The following is an 18111-nucleotide window of genomic DNA, read 5'->3' as shown; positions in this document are numbered from 1 at the left end:
TATGGCGCGGGATGTGGTACAATATCGGTATTGCTTCTTCGTTTTGTATGTAGCCTTTTCTCTCCAGAAACATGAATGCTTCCGCCGGTATATATCCTGTGTTAATTGTTTTTTTAATGTAATTGTCGTCCGGATGCGGGATCGGGAAAATCGTACTATTTTCTTTGATTGTGACTGCTGTTGCAAAATAATTTCTAATAATTTTTATGATAAAATTGTCGATTCGATTTATTTCGGCTGCGTTGTAAATTTTTGCATTGCTTATATATTTTTTGTAGTTTGAGCTAGCTGATCTATAGAGGCTTAGACATGCTCTTAAACATTTCCTTTCGAATATTCTGAGTTTTTCCATTTGATTAGCGGTGATGTTAAACCAGATTTGGCAGCCATACGTGAGTATTGGGCGGATCAGGAGTTTATAGCAGAGTATTTTGATTTTATTGTTTATGTGTTTAGATTGGAATAGTCGTTTATTTATCGTGTAAACGGATTTTGCTTTTTGTAGTTGCGTTATGATGTGGTGGTTGTAGTTTAGGTTGTAATCTAGGTGTACTCCTAGGTAACGAACTGTATTTTTATGTGGGATTTTTATGTTTGTGTTTTGGCTGTCTGTTATGCAAAATTTTTTGGCGTATTTTCTTATGTCGGAGTTTGTGTAGGTGGTGTTGGATATGCTGGGTCGAAATAGTATTGTTTCGCACTTTTTTGTGTTGATTTTAAGTTTCCATGTGAGTAGGTATTCTTGTATTTTTGTGAAAGTGTCTTGGAGTAGCGATTGAATCTGTAAAGGCTTGTTGTTGGCGATGTAAACCACTATGTCGTCTGCGAAGGCTATTGCTTTTTTTGTTGGGTCGTTGTTGAGGTTGAACAGGTGTAGTAGATCACTGATGTATAGGTTAAATAGGATTGGGGAGTTGACTGTGCCTTGTTGGAGTCCGTTTTTGGTTCTGAATGTTCTGATGGAGGTGGCTTTTCCTTCTGTTATTATGAATTTTTTGCTGTGAACCATGTTCCTGAAATGAAAAAGTTGTCACGTTTTTTGAAGTCTTCGGCTGGTAGGTTTGGGTACTCGTGCTTGGTGTCTGCTGAGAGGACGTGTCGCAACTTCTTTTTGGGGTTTGTTGGCCGCGGGTTTGGTGCCTGTCCCGTTGTCGGAGGGCTTTGCTGGGGGTTTCCTTCTTTCCTCTTTATACCTGTTGAGGATTCCTTTTCTACGCTTTTCCTGCGTGTCCTTCTTGGGGACGTAACCATTGTCCACGATGTGTCCTTTGGGTTTTTTGTCTGGGAGTCTAGGTATTGAAATTCCATTTCTTCTGAGGATTTGGACCTTTTTATATTTGGAGTTTTTTCGGCCAGGGGCGTGGGTGTTTTTTCATTTTTGTGTTTTTCGTCCAGTAGTGTCTGTATTTGGTGCGATAATTGTTCTATTAGTTTTGTTAATTTTTTATTTTGATTTAGTAATTCTTCATAGGTTGGTGTGGTGGTTTTTTCTCCTTTGTCTTCTGATTGCTGTTGTTGTGATGGTTTTTCCATGGTTGATGGATCGGTCGGTTCTGTGCTGTCTTTTTGCCTTTTTGCAGATAAGTTGGGCGCTGGATTTAATCTTTTTATTTGTTTTTTTCCTTTTAGTTGTTGGTTTATGATGTGTTGCTTGTGTGCTATATTTTCTGTTTCGAGTATTTTTGACTCCTTGATTAATTTAGTCAGGTTTACTAACTTTATCTCATCTTGTTTATTATTATATTTATTTATTGATGTATTGCTTGTTTTCATTTTCTTGTGTTTTCAGTTTTCCCCTCTCTGTGGAGAGGGGATTCCCCCTTTGGGGGGTGCTCTCTATTTCAGAGAGCCCTCCGTTTGATTTTTTTTTTTTTTTTTTTTTTTGTGTATAATGTGATGGATTATTATTATTTGTAGTTACGAGACACTGTGATTTCGCTGTGGTGGCACTTCACTGCACTGTGACACTTTTTTTTTTTTTTTCTTCCTCACACTTTCACTTCTGATCGGTTTCTATTGCCTTCGCTTTCTTTGGAATTCGCACTGACCTGGGAGACGTCCGCCTCGCTCGAGTGTCAGGGAAAAAGTGATCGTTGACGAAGGTGAAGCAACGGATGTTGCTTTTGTTATGTAAAGTTGCCAACGTGTTGTTCGTGGCGCGTTGTCTCCTTGTTGCGCGCACTTGTGACGTTCTCCTGGTTTCGAGTGGATCACGGCAGGACGCGAATCCCTTTCAGTCAGGTACAAGACGAAGCGATGAAATAAAATTAGTGCGCCAATGCTGACGTTCCTCTTTGTCGTGGACGCAGCGAACGCTTCTAACACCTTTTCGCCCTTCGATACCGAAAACAGAGGAAATCGCAGAGAAAATAATTCTCAGAACGGACAAAAAGGTAATAAGAGGCAAGAAAAAAAAGGTGTAAGCCAACAACACGTGGAGTTCCCAAGCGGTCACCCATCTAAGTACTATCCGCGCCCAACGCATCTTAACTTCGGTGATCGGACGAGAACCGGTGAGTTATGCTTTTTTTTTTGTAATAATGCGTTTATTGTGCCAAAATTAACAGTATTTACAAGGAGTACAATAAACAGAAACGCACAACAGTTTCCTATCTAAAACTTATAACTAGATTAATGGCTTTATTGATCTAAAGCACTCGTAATCAGATCGGTAACTTGGTATTTGGTGATTGCACTTAATGCCGCTTATTTTCTGTCTGTGGTTGTGACCTGTTTGGTAGGGGTTTCTTGGGATTTATTTTTTTTTTGTAGATTCCAGCACGCGATCGTACAAAAGGTCGATTACATATGTTTTTGTGTAGAGCTGTGTGTTAATTGAGATTAGCCGAGGTAGACTAATGAGATGGTCCTTTTATTGGAGCCACCAATATTTTTTAGTGTTGGTTCTGTGTTTGTTTTTCGTGTCGTAACTTGTGAGTCTGCTTACGAACCGTAGCTCTTTGTGCGTGTGAGGAATGTTTTTGTCGTATTTTATTGATTTGTCGCTGATTTTTCTGTTGTAATGGTATATTAGGGGTAGGTTGTTTCTGTTTTGTATTAGTTCTAAGCTGTCCAGATGTATAAATGCCTGTGGTGGGGATAGTCCTGTAAGTATAATTCTATCGTAGTAAAGTGGATTTGGATAGGTGGAGCTGTATATAAGGCTGTTCTCTGTAATGAGTGGGATGTTTGCCCAGTGATTTCTGATTAGTCTGATTATAAAGATGTCTATTCTTTCAATTTTTGCGTGTTCGTATAGGATTTTGTTGTTTATGTATTTGGTATAGTTTGTTTTAGCCGATCGGTACATGTTTAAGCACGCTCTTAGGCATCTTCTCTCGAATTTTCTGAGTTTTTCCGCGGTGTTTGCGCTTATATTAAACCAGATCGGGCTTGCGTATGTTAGTATGGGGCGGATTAGTAGTTTGTAACAGAGGATTTTGACTATCTTATCTAATTCCTTTGCATAGAAGAGTCTTCTGTTTGCTATGAAGGCTTTTTGTGCCTTATTAATTTGGATTTCGATGTGTTTGTTGAAGTTTAGGCTAAAGTCTATGTGTGTGCCTAAGTATTTAACAATTTGTTTGTGTGGGATTTTTGTGTGTGGGTTATTTGTGTCGTGTAGATGAAAATGTTTTGAGTGTGCTCGGACTGCGTAGTTTGCGTTAGATGTACTTGAGATGTATGGTCGGAATAAGATTGTTTCGCATTTTTGTGTGTTTACTTTGAGTTTCCAGGTTCTTAAGTAATTTTGTATTTTGTCGAATAGGGTTTGGAGGGTGTTTTTTATTGTTGCCGGGCTGTTGTCTTGTGTGTAGATTACTAAATCATCCGCGAATGCTATTGCTTTTTTGTTGTGTGTTGTGTTTAGTCCGAACATTAGGAGCAAGTCGCTGGTGTAAATGTTGAAAAGTAGGGGTGAGTTTACTGTCCCTTGTTGTAATCCGTTCGTCACTGTGAATGTTGTTGTCGATGTGTGATGTCCGTCCGTTGCTATAAATTTTTTGTCATGGGTCATTTTCCATAGGATTTTTATCATGTGTCTAGGGAAGTTTTTTTTTATTAATTTGTAGAAGAGACCGTCCAGCCAAATGGTGTCGAAAGCTTTCTCCATGTCTATTAAGACTGCTCCTAAACATTCGTCTTTGTTTCTTGCCCAGCAGATGTCATCTATGAATTTGGTGATTGCGTGTATTGTGCTGTGTTTATGTTTGAATCCGAATTGATGTTCCGGTATAATGTCGTTTTTCCTACAGTGATGGGTTAATGATTCGTTTACGATGATTTCAAATATTTTACTAATGTTGGGTAAGAGTGAGATTGGCCTGTAACTTGACGGATTGCTTCCGTCTTTATTTTTCTTTTTTATGGGAATCGTTTTTGCTATTTTCCAATCCTGTGGGAAATGTGAATTGTTTAGGCAATTATTGAAAAGTATTGTATAGTGTCTTGTATAATTGTGTGGTAGGTTTTTAACACTAGAACTACCGACGATTGACATATACCTACTTGTACCGGAGGGGTCAAAATGACTTGTTTCTTAAATTACTAAGACATTTAAGAAAAGACAGCAATTTTTACGGTTTTATATATTTTTTTACTTTTATGAACAAAAATTGAATATAATCTGAATAATAATAGTAATATAATAGCAATAATTTATTAAATAATTATGCATAAAAATCAAAGACATTTTTTGCAAGTTATAGTTGTTTTAGCAGAACATTTACCACAGACTCGTTTATGGCGTGTACCACAAATATTGCTCGTTTTATTATTAGTACACTGTGCGATTTGACACCGTTTACGTTTCATCGAAATATGTGTCTGGTTTTGAATAAAAAATCTTTTCTTGAAATATTTTCTCCTGTTGTCTCTTTATATAATATCCAGGCATTTATTCCGGCAAGATCTAAGATATTGTAAAACACTTGTAATGGCCATCTTCGAGATCCAGCTTTCACAGTATATTTCCCAGCCATTTGATCCGTAACATCTACGCCAAATTTGGTATTGTTATAAAATGTAACCGTTCCAGGTAAACGTTTGCCATCTTTTTCAATTTTCACTGACTTATGTTTTGAACTGAGCACTAATACTTTTTTTATTAGGTTTACTCTTGTATATGGTCAGAGTACATTTATCTGTTTTATAAAGTACTGTCGAGAAACGAGACACGTTATCCTTTTTTGATTTTGCAAGTTTAGGTAGTTCCCTCTTATTTTGTCTAATGGTGCCAACTAAGGAAGTTCTTTTAGTTAGCAGTTTTGTTGCTAATGGCAAACTTGTAAAGAAATTATCTGTTGTAACTGTTCTCCCGCAACCAATATATGGATCTATAAGTTTTAGGACAACAAATTCACCTAAAGGTACGGATAATCTCATTTCATCTTTTCCCAAGTAGGGAAATGCATTTACAACATATTTACTTTTTACATCCGACGCCAACCAGAATTTTATACCAAACTTATTCGGTTTGTTTGGCATACACTGCGTAAATCTACATCTGGCTTTGGTCGGGAATAATTGCTCATCAACTGTAATGGTAGCACCTGGTTTATAACACATCTGACTGCTTTCAACGAATTTATTCCATACCTCTGAAACTAATGCAAATTTATCTGTTTGCAATCTTTGGCTTCTTTCATTTTTCTTATCGAACCGAATTAGCCGAAGAATTTCGACGAATTTATTTCTGCTCATTGTCTCAGAGAAAAATTTCGGACCATAAATATGGAAGTTTTAGGTTTTTTTAGGTTTTGCTTCGTATGCACCACGAGCATATAAAATTGCTATAAACGCATTCAACTCTGCTAACGATACAGTCCAGTCATGGTTATTCAGAATTCGACGACCTTCTGCTTCAGTGCAACTTTTTATATGTCTCATAACACTATTGCAAAGTATCAGAGAAAATGCTGTTCTTACACTACCTTTCATGATATGTCGTTTCGCGTATGCCGTTGGACCTGGCATTTCTTTGAAAATGTTGTGTACTGGTAATCTTCCTGGTGTTGAACCCTCTTGTAGTTTTTTCCACATAGTGCCGTCAACAGATATTTCTGATTCTTGATCGATTACAGACATTTCAACATCCTGATCACTTTCACTTTCAGAATTAGAAAAAGCTTGGATATTTTTACTTTTTCTACGCAAACGTCGAAGTACTTCATCTTCACTGTCAGTATCGGATGACTCGCTTGGACTTTCGTTGTTTGAAGGAAAGTATTCCACTTGTACTTCCAACTAGATCACTTTCATCGTACTCTGTATCGGAACAATTTTGTTCCAAATTATTTATTTCTTTCAATAATTTACTCCTTTGTGCAATTTTCCCCATTGTTTCTTTCGAAGTAATTTTATGGGTTCTAATATTTCAGCAGTTTGCGATATGACTTGCACAAACATATACTTCTAAAACTTTACAGAATATAGTTGTATAGCGAATATAGTTTGTTTCTGATAGACGACTGAGTTGTATATGGCAGCGTTTCTGATGATCGACTGAAAGTAATCTGACCTCTGATCCATCTGAACGTGACCTTGACTGAAGTAAATACTGCAAGTAATGGCCAAGCGTAAACAGTAGGGTGGTCAAAATGACTCATCTCGGTATACGTAAGTATACTGCATACAAATTTACAACAAAATGATAAAAAAAAGAAAACTGTTTTACAGAATTAATTATTTGTATGTCTTAGAAAAAGTCGTGCAAAATTTCCAGAAACAAAATGTACCTGAAATGAGTTATAATTATAAGAAATGTCAAACAAGTCATTTTGACCCCCTTGGTAGTTCTAGTGTTAGAGTTAACCCTGTCCATTCTTATTATATTGTAATCTTGAAAATTAACGATCTGTTTGGAATTTAGTTTTATTTCTGACAGGTGCGTTATGTCTGGTGAATATTTGTTTAAGCATTCTAAAAGTGTATGCCTTCGTACGTTTGAAATGATTGAATTTACATTAATCTGAATAATTTCTAATGTTTTTAAATAGAGATTTTTGTTGTTGTTTCGTCTTCCTGGGTTCGCAATTTTTAATTCGCGAGGTCTATTCCTAGTGTTTCGGAGATTATGTTAATTTTTATCGAGTTTTGTTCTACACATTTTGTAATATTGGATAGATGGTTGGTTAAGGAGTTGGAGATGATTTCTTTGATTTGTTCTATTAGTGATGTATTTGTGGGAGAGTTGTCAGTTTCTGGTTCTTTTATTTCTGCGTGTGCGGTTTTTTTATCTTTAAATATTATCGCGCTGTAGGAGATGAGCGGGTTAACGAAATTATTTATTTTCTGTAATTTTTTCTCTTTCTCTATTTTTTGTTAGTAGTACCTGCGACGTTGGGTCTTGGGGTTTTTCCTTCCAGGGCCGTGGCTGTTCCTGTTTTCTGTACGATTCTGGCCTTCCGTTCTTCCTCTAGTTGTTTAGACAAATTCTCAATCGTCTTGTTGAGATTGTTTATTATTTTTAATAAGTCCTCATAACTTGGTCTTGCCGACTTCAAGAGTACTCCTCATAGAGGAGCAGTACGACGACCTCATTACAGCAGCCCAAAAACTACAGCATCCAACTACTACGGGGAACTAATCATCATGCATCTCCCCATCGATGACATCTAGCGGACCCAACGGGGTGAAGCTTCCGAAGATCGATCTTCCCCGATTCGACGGAAGAATTGAGCACTGGTTAAACTTCAAGGCACAGTTCTCCTTCATTGACAATCAGGTATGTCTCACAGACACCCAAAAGTTTTACTACCTCAAATCCGCACTATCCAGCGAGGCAGCCGAAACAATCAACGCAGTGGACTCCACGGGAGATAATTATCCACATGCATGGGAGCTACTAAATCGGACCTACGCGAACAAAAGGTTAATAATATGGCGCCACGGCGAGCTGATACTAGAAACTCCACCCATCGAACGAAACTCGTCATCGTCGATACGTCGCCTCATCAACAATGTTCGACAACATTTAAAATCTCTAAAGTCTCTCGGGAAACCGGTTGACACGTGGGATACTGTGATCATTCTGAACCTGCTCTCCAAGTTAGATCGAAAGACAAGAATGGACTTCGAGAAAACACTCGTCGCCGACCAAATCCCAACACTGGACTGTCTTCTCGACTTCCTCATGGACAAGGCCAGACACCTCGATGCAGGAGAACATAACGCAAGGCAAGCCACCTCCTTCGCAAAGATAGCCTCAAAACCTTCTACCACGGAAGCGACAAGAAGCCGTTCCAGGCCTCAACACACATTCAATACTTCCATCATAGCCTGCCCATTATGCAAGAGTAGTACACACCGGATATACGACTACGAATCATTGCGAAGCAAACCAGTACCAGAACGAGCAAGAGTAGTCGCAGAGCCAAACTTGTGCTCAAACTGCTTACGCAGGAGTCGCTCATCAAGTCAATGCAGATCCATGAAAAGCCGGATATGCATTGGCTTGCACCACTCTCTATTACACCAAGAGATTGAAGAGCCCTCAACAGGTACGGAGCCAACAGTGTGACTCAAGGAACCCGGGACCCCTCAGCACCTGTCACTAAGCGCCAACCTGACCACGGACGAAGTCATGACCATCGCAGTTATAAAGGTGCGTGGCAGGACAGGTACGCTTCTAGACTGCAGGACGTTACTAGACACCTGTTCAACAGCCAACTTCATCACTGAAGCCCTGGCAACCAAACTCAACCTGCAAAGGAAGCGCTGCTCGGTCCCGGTAGGAGCACTAAATTCACTACATACCACATGCAATCACTACACAACAACAACCGTTTAATCAAAACACTCAGACATTCGCAAGACACACACCTTCTATATAATCAAAATCATATCAACACTCATTCCTAGCCAGTCAATGAATCGAGAACACATTCCAATACCAGCGAACATTAAACTAGCTGACCCAACGTTAGCATTCGGAGCTGGACCAACCTTATCATTTCTCAGCGTAGGTTAAATCCAATTATCAAACACACCAAACACAGACTTAATACTTCAAAAGACACAGCTAGGTTGGAGAATAGGCGGCAGCATTCTCGGACATGACAACAAGGCAAAACCTGCATCTCAAACGTACTGCAGTGCCAAAATGCAATTTGATCTCGAAAGGTTCTGGAAAATAGAAGAAAACGCAACTCAAACACATCTCTCACTCGACGAAGCATTTCAAACAGCACATACAACGGCTGGAAAAGGGCAGGTACGTAGTAGCCCTGCCATTCAAAGACAATCACAACCAATTGGGCGACTCAACGCAAACTGAAACGAGACACATAAGGGAAGAACCGACGACCAACCAGGATACTACCTGCCGCACCATGCCGTCATAAAGGAATCTAGCCAAACGACCAAGGTACGTGTTGTCTTTGATGGGTCGGCAAAAACCTCGTCCGGCTTGTCGCTGAATGACAAGCTACTGATCGGACCAACCATCCAAGGCGACCTATTATTCTCACTTATCCTGCGATTTCGACTATAGAAATACGTGCTGACTGGCGACATCGAGAAGATGTACCGGCAATTCCTTGTGCGAGAAGAGGACCGCCGTTTCCAGAAGATCCTATGGAGGAACTCCAGTGGCAACATTCAACCATATCACCTCGACACAGTGACGTTCGGACTCTCCGCTGCTCCGTATCTGGCGACGCGATGCATCCACCAATTAGCCAACGGTGAAGCAGAGCAATACCCACTGGCAGCCAATACATTAAAACAAGACCTCTACGTAGACGGTGGCGGTATAAACATACGACAGTAGGCATCCAACGACCGCACACTACTGGAAGGCCTGCCAAAAGCGGCTATACGGCTTCCTCTCCAATCAGAACAAGAGGCGACAATAAAAACACTCGGCATCTACTGGAACTCACAAACAGACACCATCAATTATTCGGTAAGTCCAGTTTCCATCGGCAACCAAGTTTCCAAACGATCTATTCTATCCGACATCGCCAAAATCTTCGACCCACTCGGTCTGCTCGGTCCGGTGGTCGTCAAGGCAAAAATTCTCCTACAACAACTGTGGCTGCTGAAACTACATTGGGACGAAACCAGTTCCACCTACAATTCACACGGCCTAGCAGGAATACTAGGCCACTAAATACTAGGCCAGGAATACTAGGACAATAAAACAACACTGGACGAGGCAGACGACATCCAATTGCACTGCTTCTGCGACGCCAGTGAGAAGGCATTCGGAGCGTGCATCTACCTGCGGACGTTCAAGAGAGGCCAAGTGCAGTGTACCTTGCTGTGTAGTCGCATACGAGTTGCACCGCTCAAGGTAATTTCTTTACCTCGATTAGAGCTATGCGCCGCTTTGACGCTAGCAAGGTTATATCACTCTGTCCAACAAGCAACCAACATCAAACCGAGGAGAACAATTTTTTGGAGTGACTCGACCATCACGCTACACTGGATACATACCCAACCATCACTTTTGAAAATCTTCATAGCCAATCGAGTCTCAGAGATACAGGACAAAACAAACGCCGCAGAGTGGCGACATATCTCATCAGAGCACAACCCAGCGGATCTATTATCCAGAGGAGTGTCCCCTGAGGACTTTACCACTTAGTGAACCAGAAACTCTTCCAGAAGTCAAAAGGCAAGTATGCTTGGGCAAGACTGCACACAATCGCATTCTCTATTTGGTACAGGCCGAATGTTTCCCATCAGAAATGCAAGACTTAAAGGAAGGAAGGGTGAGACCGGAAAGCAAACTAAATGCTCTCAGTCCTTTTCTGGATCCAGATGGCCTGATACGCGTTGGAGGGCGCCTCCAAAATTCAAATCTCACTTACGATCGCAAACATCCGATAATTCTTCCACAATCACACCACATCACATCATTGATCATTGAACAAGCACATATCCGCAACCTCCATTCAGGCATTCTGTCCACTCTACGCAACATCCGCCAGAGATACTGGCCGTCCGATGTTACCGCCTCTGCCCTCCGTATTCCAACTTTAACTTATCTCAATAGCGGGAAATACTTTCCCTGTATTTACTGTTATATATAAGTAGGAATAATTAAAATATTATATTAAATACTTTGTAAAAGGATAAACTATGTATTTATTGTAGATTGAAAATACAAAACAAATTTATTTCCAAGAGTAACATTTTATGATATAATGCTAAAAACAAAAGGTTGTATCATTTTGATGTAACACTAAGATTCTAACACTTCTGTAGATTCTACTATGTAATAAATTTAAAAAATTACTAAAAGAGCAAAATAGCTTTGTTTCGTATACAAGCTGCTGAAATATAAATTTACCTTAATAGAAAGTTGTATCTCGGATTGGTAACATCTAAAATTTAATACATAAAAAAAAGAATTATTTTGCACAAGGAGACAACTTGTAATTTATTATAGAGGAAAAGGTAAAAGTTATTATAGAATTGTACAATTGTTTGTAATAAAAGAAGTTATAATCATGAATATTGTTACATATGAAACATAAGACCAGATTGAATATAGAAAACAAAACCATCCCAAAAGTGTTAAATTGAAAGGGAAATACTATAATGATGCAGACAATTAAAAAAGTCTGCGTGTAAATACTTCACACAGTTGGCTTTAAAAATCCATCATAAAAATGAGGAAAAACCAGTGTGAAACAATGCATAGACTAACGAGTAAAATTAATTTAATAGATTTAATAACCCAAAGTCAAATGGCAAGAAGAAAGCCATATATAAATGAAATAAATAGAAGAAAAGGATTGACTTTTGCCAATGACTTCATTAAAAAATTTCAAGATTGATGGTAAGATATTACTTTTACTAACAAGAGTAGATTTTTGGTTTATAAAAAAAAAGTATAGTAGTATGGAGGCAAACAAATAAAGGTTTGTAATCAACAAATTTAAAACCTACTGTAAAATACAAAGGAGGTTTTGCAATTGTATGGGCATCCATTTAGCCTATCGCAGTCAGCGTATTTGTAGTTATCAAAGACATTTGAGATAAGACCAGATATGTGAACCTTCTAGAAAATAATTATTGGAAATGTTTAGTTTGTGATGCCATAGCGTATAAGTTGTCATATCTTCCATCATCTTATAATCTCTATCTAACAAGTGTAGTTGTTTGTTTATTTATTACAATGTGTTACCATAAATATATAATTAAAAGACTCAAAATAACCAATAATAATTTACTAAAAATAATATAAGAATAAATGCGAATAATATGCAAATAAGATAGGAATCCAAAATGTATTCAAATTTGATCAACATAATGATCCTAAACAAAAGACAAGAATCGTATAGGAATATTTGTTCTATAATGGTTTAAAAGTTTTACATCCATTTTCATAATTTCTGGTTTTAAATCCCATAGAAAACTAGTAGGTTAAATTAGTCAAATCCAAATAAATTCCAAAATTGAATTACAAACAAAACTAAAAGAATACTACTGCTTCATTTTCACAACTTCAAATCAAAAGAAGAGTATGACTTCAGCAATATTTCTTCAAAATATTAGAACAAACTATTCTTAATACGCCTAAACGATATGAGATTATTAATCCATTCGCATCATATGATTAGCTGTACTCGTAACTGTTCCTACGCCATGTAAATCATATGCAATATATACAAATGCGTGTAGCTTCCTTCCTAGCTGATAAACGGCTTTTAAATGTATCCTACAGCAATGTACAAATCTAAAGTTTACTCAAAATCATTTTTTCTTTGTCTGTTACACAGTTTTTTCACAGAAAAATAATTTCATTCCTTTATACTGTAAGGAGCCAATGGAATGGTTCTGAGCGAAATTTAGTATTGCCATGCATTACAATTATGTTAGAGACCATCAGTGATAAAGATTTCATGCTTTCATTATTACACATGCAAAATTTCAGATAAAAATATTTATTGTTTTTTTTTATATGGTTTTTCTTAATATTGCTATGCTACTATCTCTGTTACTAAAAGATTTCAATCAGATTTCATAAGAAACTAAAAGAAAAAGTATGATGTCATTGGGTTAACCACTATAGATACACGATAAAATATTAAAATCACAATCTTTCATAAACTTTATTTACAAGATATTTACTTTTCATAAAATGTCTGAATATTAACCCATTAATGCCAGTCATCCATATTTAAGGACGATTAGAATAATAAACATTGAATAATTTTTGTAAATTATTCATGAATTCTTGTTATCGCTTCGTCTATGTATAAAAATGAAGTGGTGCATTTGCACCAATTTGTCTAGGTTAAAATAGTTTAGTACCAGTTGTGTGATTAACTTGACAACGTTTTGGTTAAAATATATTTTACTTGTAAATGTTATTATTGGAAAAAAATTTGATTTAAATTTCAAACTACAATAAATAATTTATTTTTTTGTAAAACAAGTAACATAGTATTTAGATTATTGTTACTTATATATAGAAATAAATACGGGAAATGTATAATGACCGAAATTAGTTGTATGTACATATGTATGTACAAAATCGTAAGCTCGTATCTCCACATTGCCATTTTGTAAGTCACTTTTCAATCAAAATACTAACATTTTACATAAACTGTTTTACTAACCTTAAAACAATCGGCATGTCCTCATATGCATCCCCAACAATAATATAACACAGCAAACAACTTACATTAACAGGCTTCTGGAAACTACTGCGACAAACTACTTTCCTTTCCAAGTGCTTCCAAGTAATAATCATAAACGTAGCAGGCAACAAAAGAATTTACTGTACTGGTATTTGTGATCGTTAATGACCCCAGACAACACAAGATAAGATGGTGGCAACACCATACCGGCACTGTAGCGACACTTCTGAAGAGTTTCAGCAGATCCGTAGTCATCTACGTCCGCACTTGTTAGCTAAAATCACAGTATACAGTAAAACCTGTTTTTGTGCGGTGGATAGGGACCGCATAAAAGAAATCGTACAAAAAAATATTTGCAAATTTTACTAATACTTGCATATAATAAAAAACTTTGTACGATATACAACCTAAAATTTTTTTATGCGGCAGACAGGGACCGCATAAAAAAAGTCGCACATAGAAAACACATCAATTATTTACGAAATAGATAAGAGAATGCTTTCAATTAAATGGAACAATTAAATTATACCTGGAAAAATTGTAAAAACATTTAATTCTTTATTATACATATACATGGAGAAGTTTCCAAATTACATTAAATAGTTCTGCTACTCGTCGTAATCCAAAACGCGCATCTTCTTCTGACGAATTGGTCCAAAATCGCTTTCGCCGCTTGAAGATAGGATTTCAATTGATTTGTTTTTTGGTACCATAATGAACAAAGCATCGCGAAGTCCAGATATATCGTCGTCAAGGAGACCACGCAATAATTAAACTGATGCCAACGCCGCTGAGATTCATATACCGCATAAAAATAAATCGCACGAAAAAAGTCGCACAAAAACAAAATCGCATAAAAAAGGACCGCACAAAAACAGGTTTTACTGTACAGTAGCGCAACTTGCCCGATTTTATGTGTTACAAAATTTAATGCGCATGCGCGAAACAGGGCACCGAATCGCAGTGCCATCTGAACTTCTGTCTCACTTGCTCTTTAGTTTTTCTTTCTCTCTCTTTCTTAGCAAACAAAACGACGATTGAATATCTAACCAAACCTGAAGCTGAATTTCGAGGGAATTCAATATCTGTTGAAAGCTGCTTGAAAGCGTTGAAGCACGTTCAAGCTATTTCGAAGATTTTAAAAATACGATATCTTCGTTTTTTTCATTAATGAAACCTTTACTTTTAAGATATTATATGTTTGTTACCGATATATTTGTATACATAGGTATTAAGTATATATAAAATAACTTTAAAATAAATTTTAAAATAAAATATACAATGTATAATATATTTTTTGTATTTTTCATTATATTTTTTCTTGTTTATCTTGTATAATATTTATGTTCTTACATTTTTATAGTTATAGTAACATGTGTATTTTATATTTTTTCGATTTTTGCTTTCTTTCCTTGTTTTTCAGTGTATTAGAAATAATACATTTATTATTTTTATTAAATTTTGATTAACTAAACGTAAAAATAATTTGGGCAGATAGAGAGTAAAAGAATGCAAGTGAGATTGAAATCCAGGTGGCACTGCGATTAGGTTGCTTCTGTCGCGCATGCGCACTCAATTTTATGGTACACCGACATCAAAGATGCCGACAGAGAGTTTCGCTACTGTATACTGTGCTAAAATGTTGGCACGCAGTGGCAGCACGTTCTAGTCACCAGCGTAGCACGCGTGCGAATGACACTGCGCCAGCACCAGCGTGACACGCGTGTCATCGTTCCATTCAAAAATTTTTTCTGCATTCGCGTAGGCGTCACATTTGTTAATGGGGAACCACCTGTTATTCCGTACAAATTAAATACGTCAGAGTTTAGATATCCGCATACGAGTACTGACAGACGTTTTGGTAGTTCTTTGCCAACATTTATAGTTACTGAGAGAGCCATATATATTTTTTCAATTCGTCAGGAAAATTCATGCCAATAGAGAGTATTAAATACGATGGCAGCATATTGTTTAAGGAAATGTAATAAATGATACATTTACTTATAAAATGTTGAACTAATTAAGTTACGTTTACTTTACTAGCGTATCACAATTTTCAGGTGAAAATATTCAACGTAATTATTTGTTTTCCTTTGGTACATATATTCTTGTGGTAAATGGTTTTATCGTTTGTAAGGATTATTAAATATAAAATATACCTTTGTTAGATGAATTTTTAACGATGAGTTGAAAAAAATATTTATAAAATAAGTGTATGTATTTTTACGATAAAGCAATTAACGACTTTTCTGAAAAAATCGCTGTAATAAGTTATAATTTATAGAAAATAATACAAAGAAGTTTTTCTATCTTTCTTTCGTGTCAGTGTATCTATTTTCGAATAGAAATAAATAAATTGCTTAGTTTAGTCATTTTTAATATTCGTTTATAATTTTTATGCAAACAGCTTCTTCATTGGTATATATTAGCCCACGCCATTGGCACGCGTGTCACTATGGTGAGCTGATAGTGTCATTGATAGTGCCATGACACGCAGTGTCGCTCCAGTGCTAGCCCTGTGCTGTTACGAGAACTGAGAGGCAGCACCGTGCTAGCACAGTGCTTAGAGTTCCATCCGGTGCTATTGGCGCTACAATCGCTGGTTGTCTGGGTATGAAACGCTACCCCGTTTTAAGGAACTGTAAAATTCACATTCTTTGAAGTGTAGAAGCGGATAAGCATAATGCATTGCACAGAACATTGCATCTTATTTACTTTGGAACATTGAAATGAGAAGCGCCATCGCATTGCATAGAGCATTAGAATGTTTGCTTTGAAACGTAGACGAGAAGTGGAGGAAACGTGCTTGTCGCTCGCGAACCTGCTACTAGAGCCTTCTATTATGTAACTTAGGCTCGGTCGGGCCGCAACAGATCGTTTAAGCTTTTGCATTCGGTGCTTTTTCAACAATTTTCAATTGCTGGTAAACGTTAGCAATAGTTTGCATAATTTTCATTTCAATAGAAAACTCTTTTGACAAATATAAATTTCTCAAAAAATTACGGTGGAATAAGTATAACCTTCATAATCACTAGTCAGTTCCCTCACAGGAGACGACCGAGTGTCATGCTAATTATTCGAGTGCAAGGGGTTAAATTCGTTTACCGAACCGATAGACATTTCCACATTTTTAGAAAACGATTGTTCGCCTCTTAAATGCCCCGTATTGTATAGATTCTCAAATGATCAATTGGCTAGTGAATAAAAAAAATATATATATCAATTTACATAAGAGTGAATTCGTATAAATATAATTGTATAATGTATAAGTATGCATATTATGCGATTGTATAAATATACATATAAATAAATTGTATTTATATGTTCGTACATGTGCAAACATTAAACCAATACTATCCTGTGTATATATGTCGTAACCTTTCATCTATAGAGCCAGATTTGTCTTGTCGTCACCTATAGCAGATTTATCTGAAAAAGAAGAGTTTATACAAATACATATGTTACTGGTGCAAATAGAACGTATATGCACTAACTATACACAATGCCATGGATAAATATACATAGTAAAGGGAGCATGAAACTTATATTTTCTAATGCATAAGATATAATTATTACATATAAATATGTACGTATAATAAAATAATCCGTTACAGATAACAGTATATAATAAATATAGTATTGAAATAAAGCTACACCGTTGTCTTTGTTAGTTGTAATTATCACATTACCGTTGTTCCTTTAATTATTGCCATGAATATTATCGAAAGCAAGCAAAATATCAGCCCATATTACTCTAAAGTTAACGAAAACCGTTGAAAGTGGCCTACATTTTGTGGATGATGTTATTAAAATTCATCAATCGATCATTTCTCACAATCGACCACCTCATCGTCGTCGCTTTCAGAATAGGATCGATCAAAATCTAAATGATGCGAGTGGTCGAGTCATACGTGTCTACGTCTTCATCGTTGGTTACAGCAGTGTGTTGGTTCGTAAATTATTTAATATCGCTTGCGAACTTCTCTGCGCTACGATTTTTCCTATGAATGCTAAAGTATATGGCGCCACCTATTATTTTTTTTAGCGAAAGTTAGAAGCATTGTCGCGATCGACTGCTTCATTTTGTTCTTATTCTCAACATGCAAAACGTTAACCAACGTTTTACACATTTTTACAATTAGTCAATCGTAAAAATATTGGTAGACTGTTTGGATGGATATCCATAAAAATGAAATGAGAAGCAAATTTTCAAATTATCCGATACAATAATTTACTAACTGCTTTTTGCAGCAACTGGTTAACGTCTTGTGATCTGAACGCAGGTGTATATTTCATGCTTTATAGTAACTGAGGAAGAACCCGAAGCGTGATCAGATTTTCCATTGGGTTTCTCATCTTTACTTCCATTTAATTTTCTGATGTTAACATTATCGCCTTTGCTAGTTTGTAATAAATCATTGGTTAATTTATAAATAGTGTGGCAATAAGAACGAATGTCCAGGGTCCTAACATTTGTCGCGGTACATTGAAACGATGAAATTGGAGCAATGTA

General features: G+C 36.7%; 2 protein-coding genes across 2 annotated transcripts; both read left to right on the top strand.

Moving 5' to 3' along the window:
* The first annotated feature begins 7609 nt into the window (after positions 1-7609).
* LOC143431881 (uncharacterized) lies at positions 7610-8521 on the top strand. The gene has a single exon (XM_076908858.1). The coding sequence runs from the start codon at positions 7610-7612 to the stop codon at positions 8519-8521; it is 912 nt and encodes a 303-aa protein (XP_076764973.1).
* Positions 8522-8760: 239 nt separating this feature from the next.
* On the top strand, positions 8761-11139 carry LOC143431879 (uncharacterized). The gene is made up of 10 exons (XM_076908857.1): positions 8761-8810; positions 8863-8962; positions 9017-9214; positions 9284-9367; positions 9494-9752; positions 9840-10093; positions 10136-10297; positions 10344-10406; positions 10470-10955; positions 11104-11139. Exons 1-10 carry the CDS (start codon positions 8761-8763, stop codon positions 11137-11139), a joined length of 1692 nt encoding a protein of 563 aa, XP_076764972.1.
* Positions 11140-18111: the final 6972 nt, after the last annotated feature.

The sequence above is a fragment of the Xylocopa sonorina genome, unplaced genomic scaffold, assembly GCF_050948175.1.
Source record: "Xylocopa sonorina isolate GNS202 unplaced genomic scaffold, iyXylSono1_principal scaffold0014, whole genome shotgun sequence".
In the NCBI taxonomy this organism is placed as follows: domain Eukaryota; kingdom Metazoa; phylum Arthropoda; class Insecta; order Hymenoptera; family Apidae; genus Xylocopa; species Xylocopa sonorina.
This window is presented reverse-complemented; position numbering and strand designations above follow the sequence as displayed.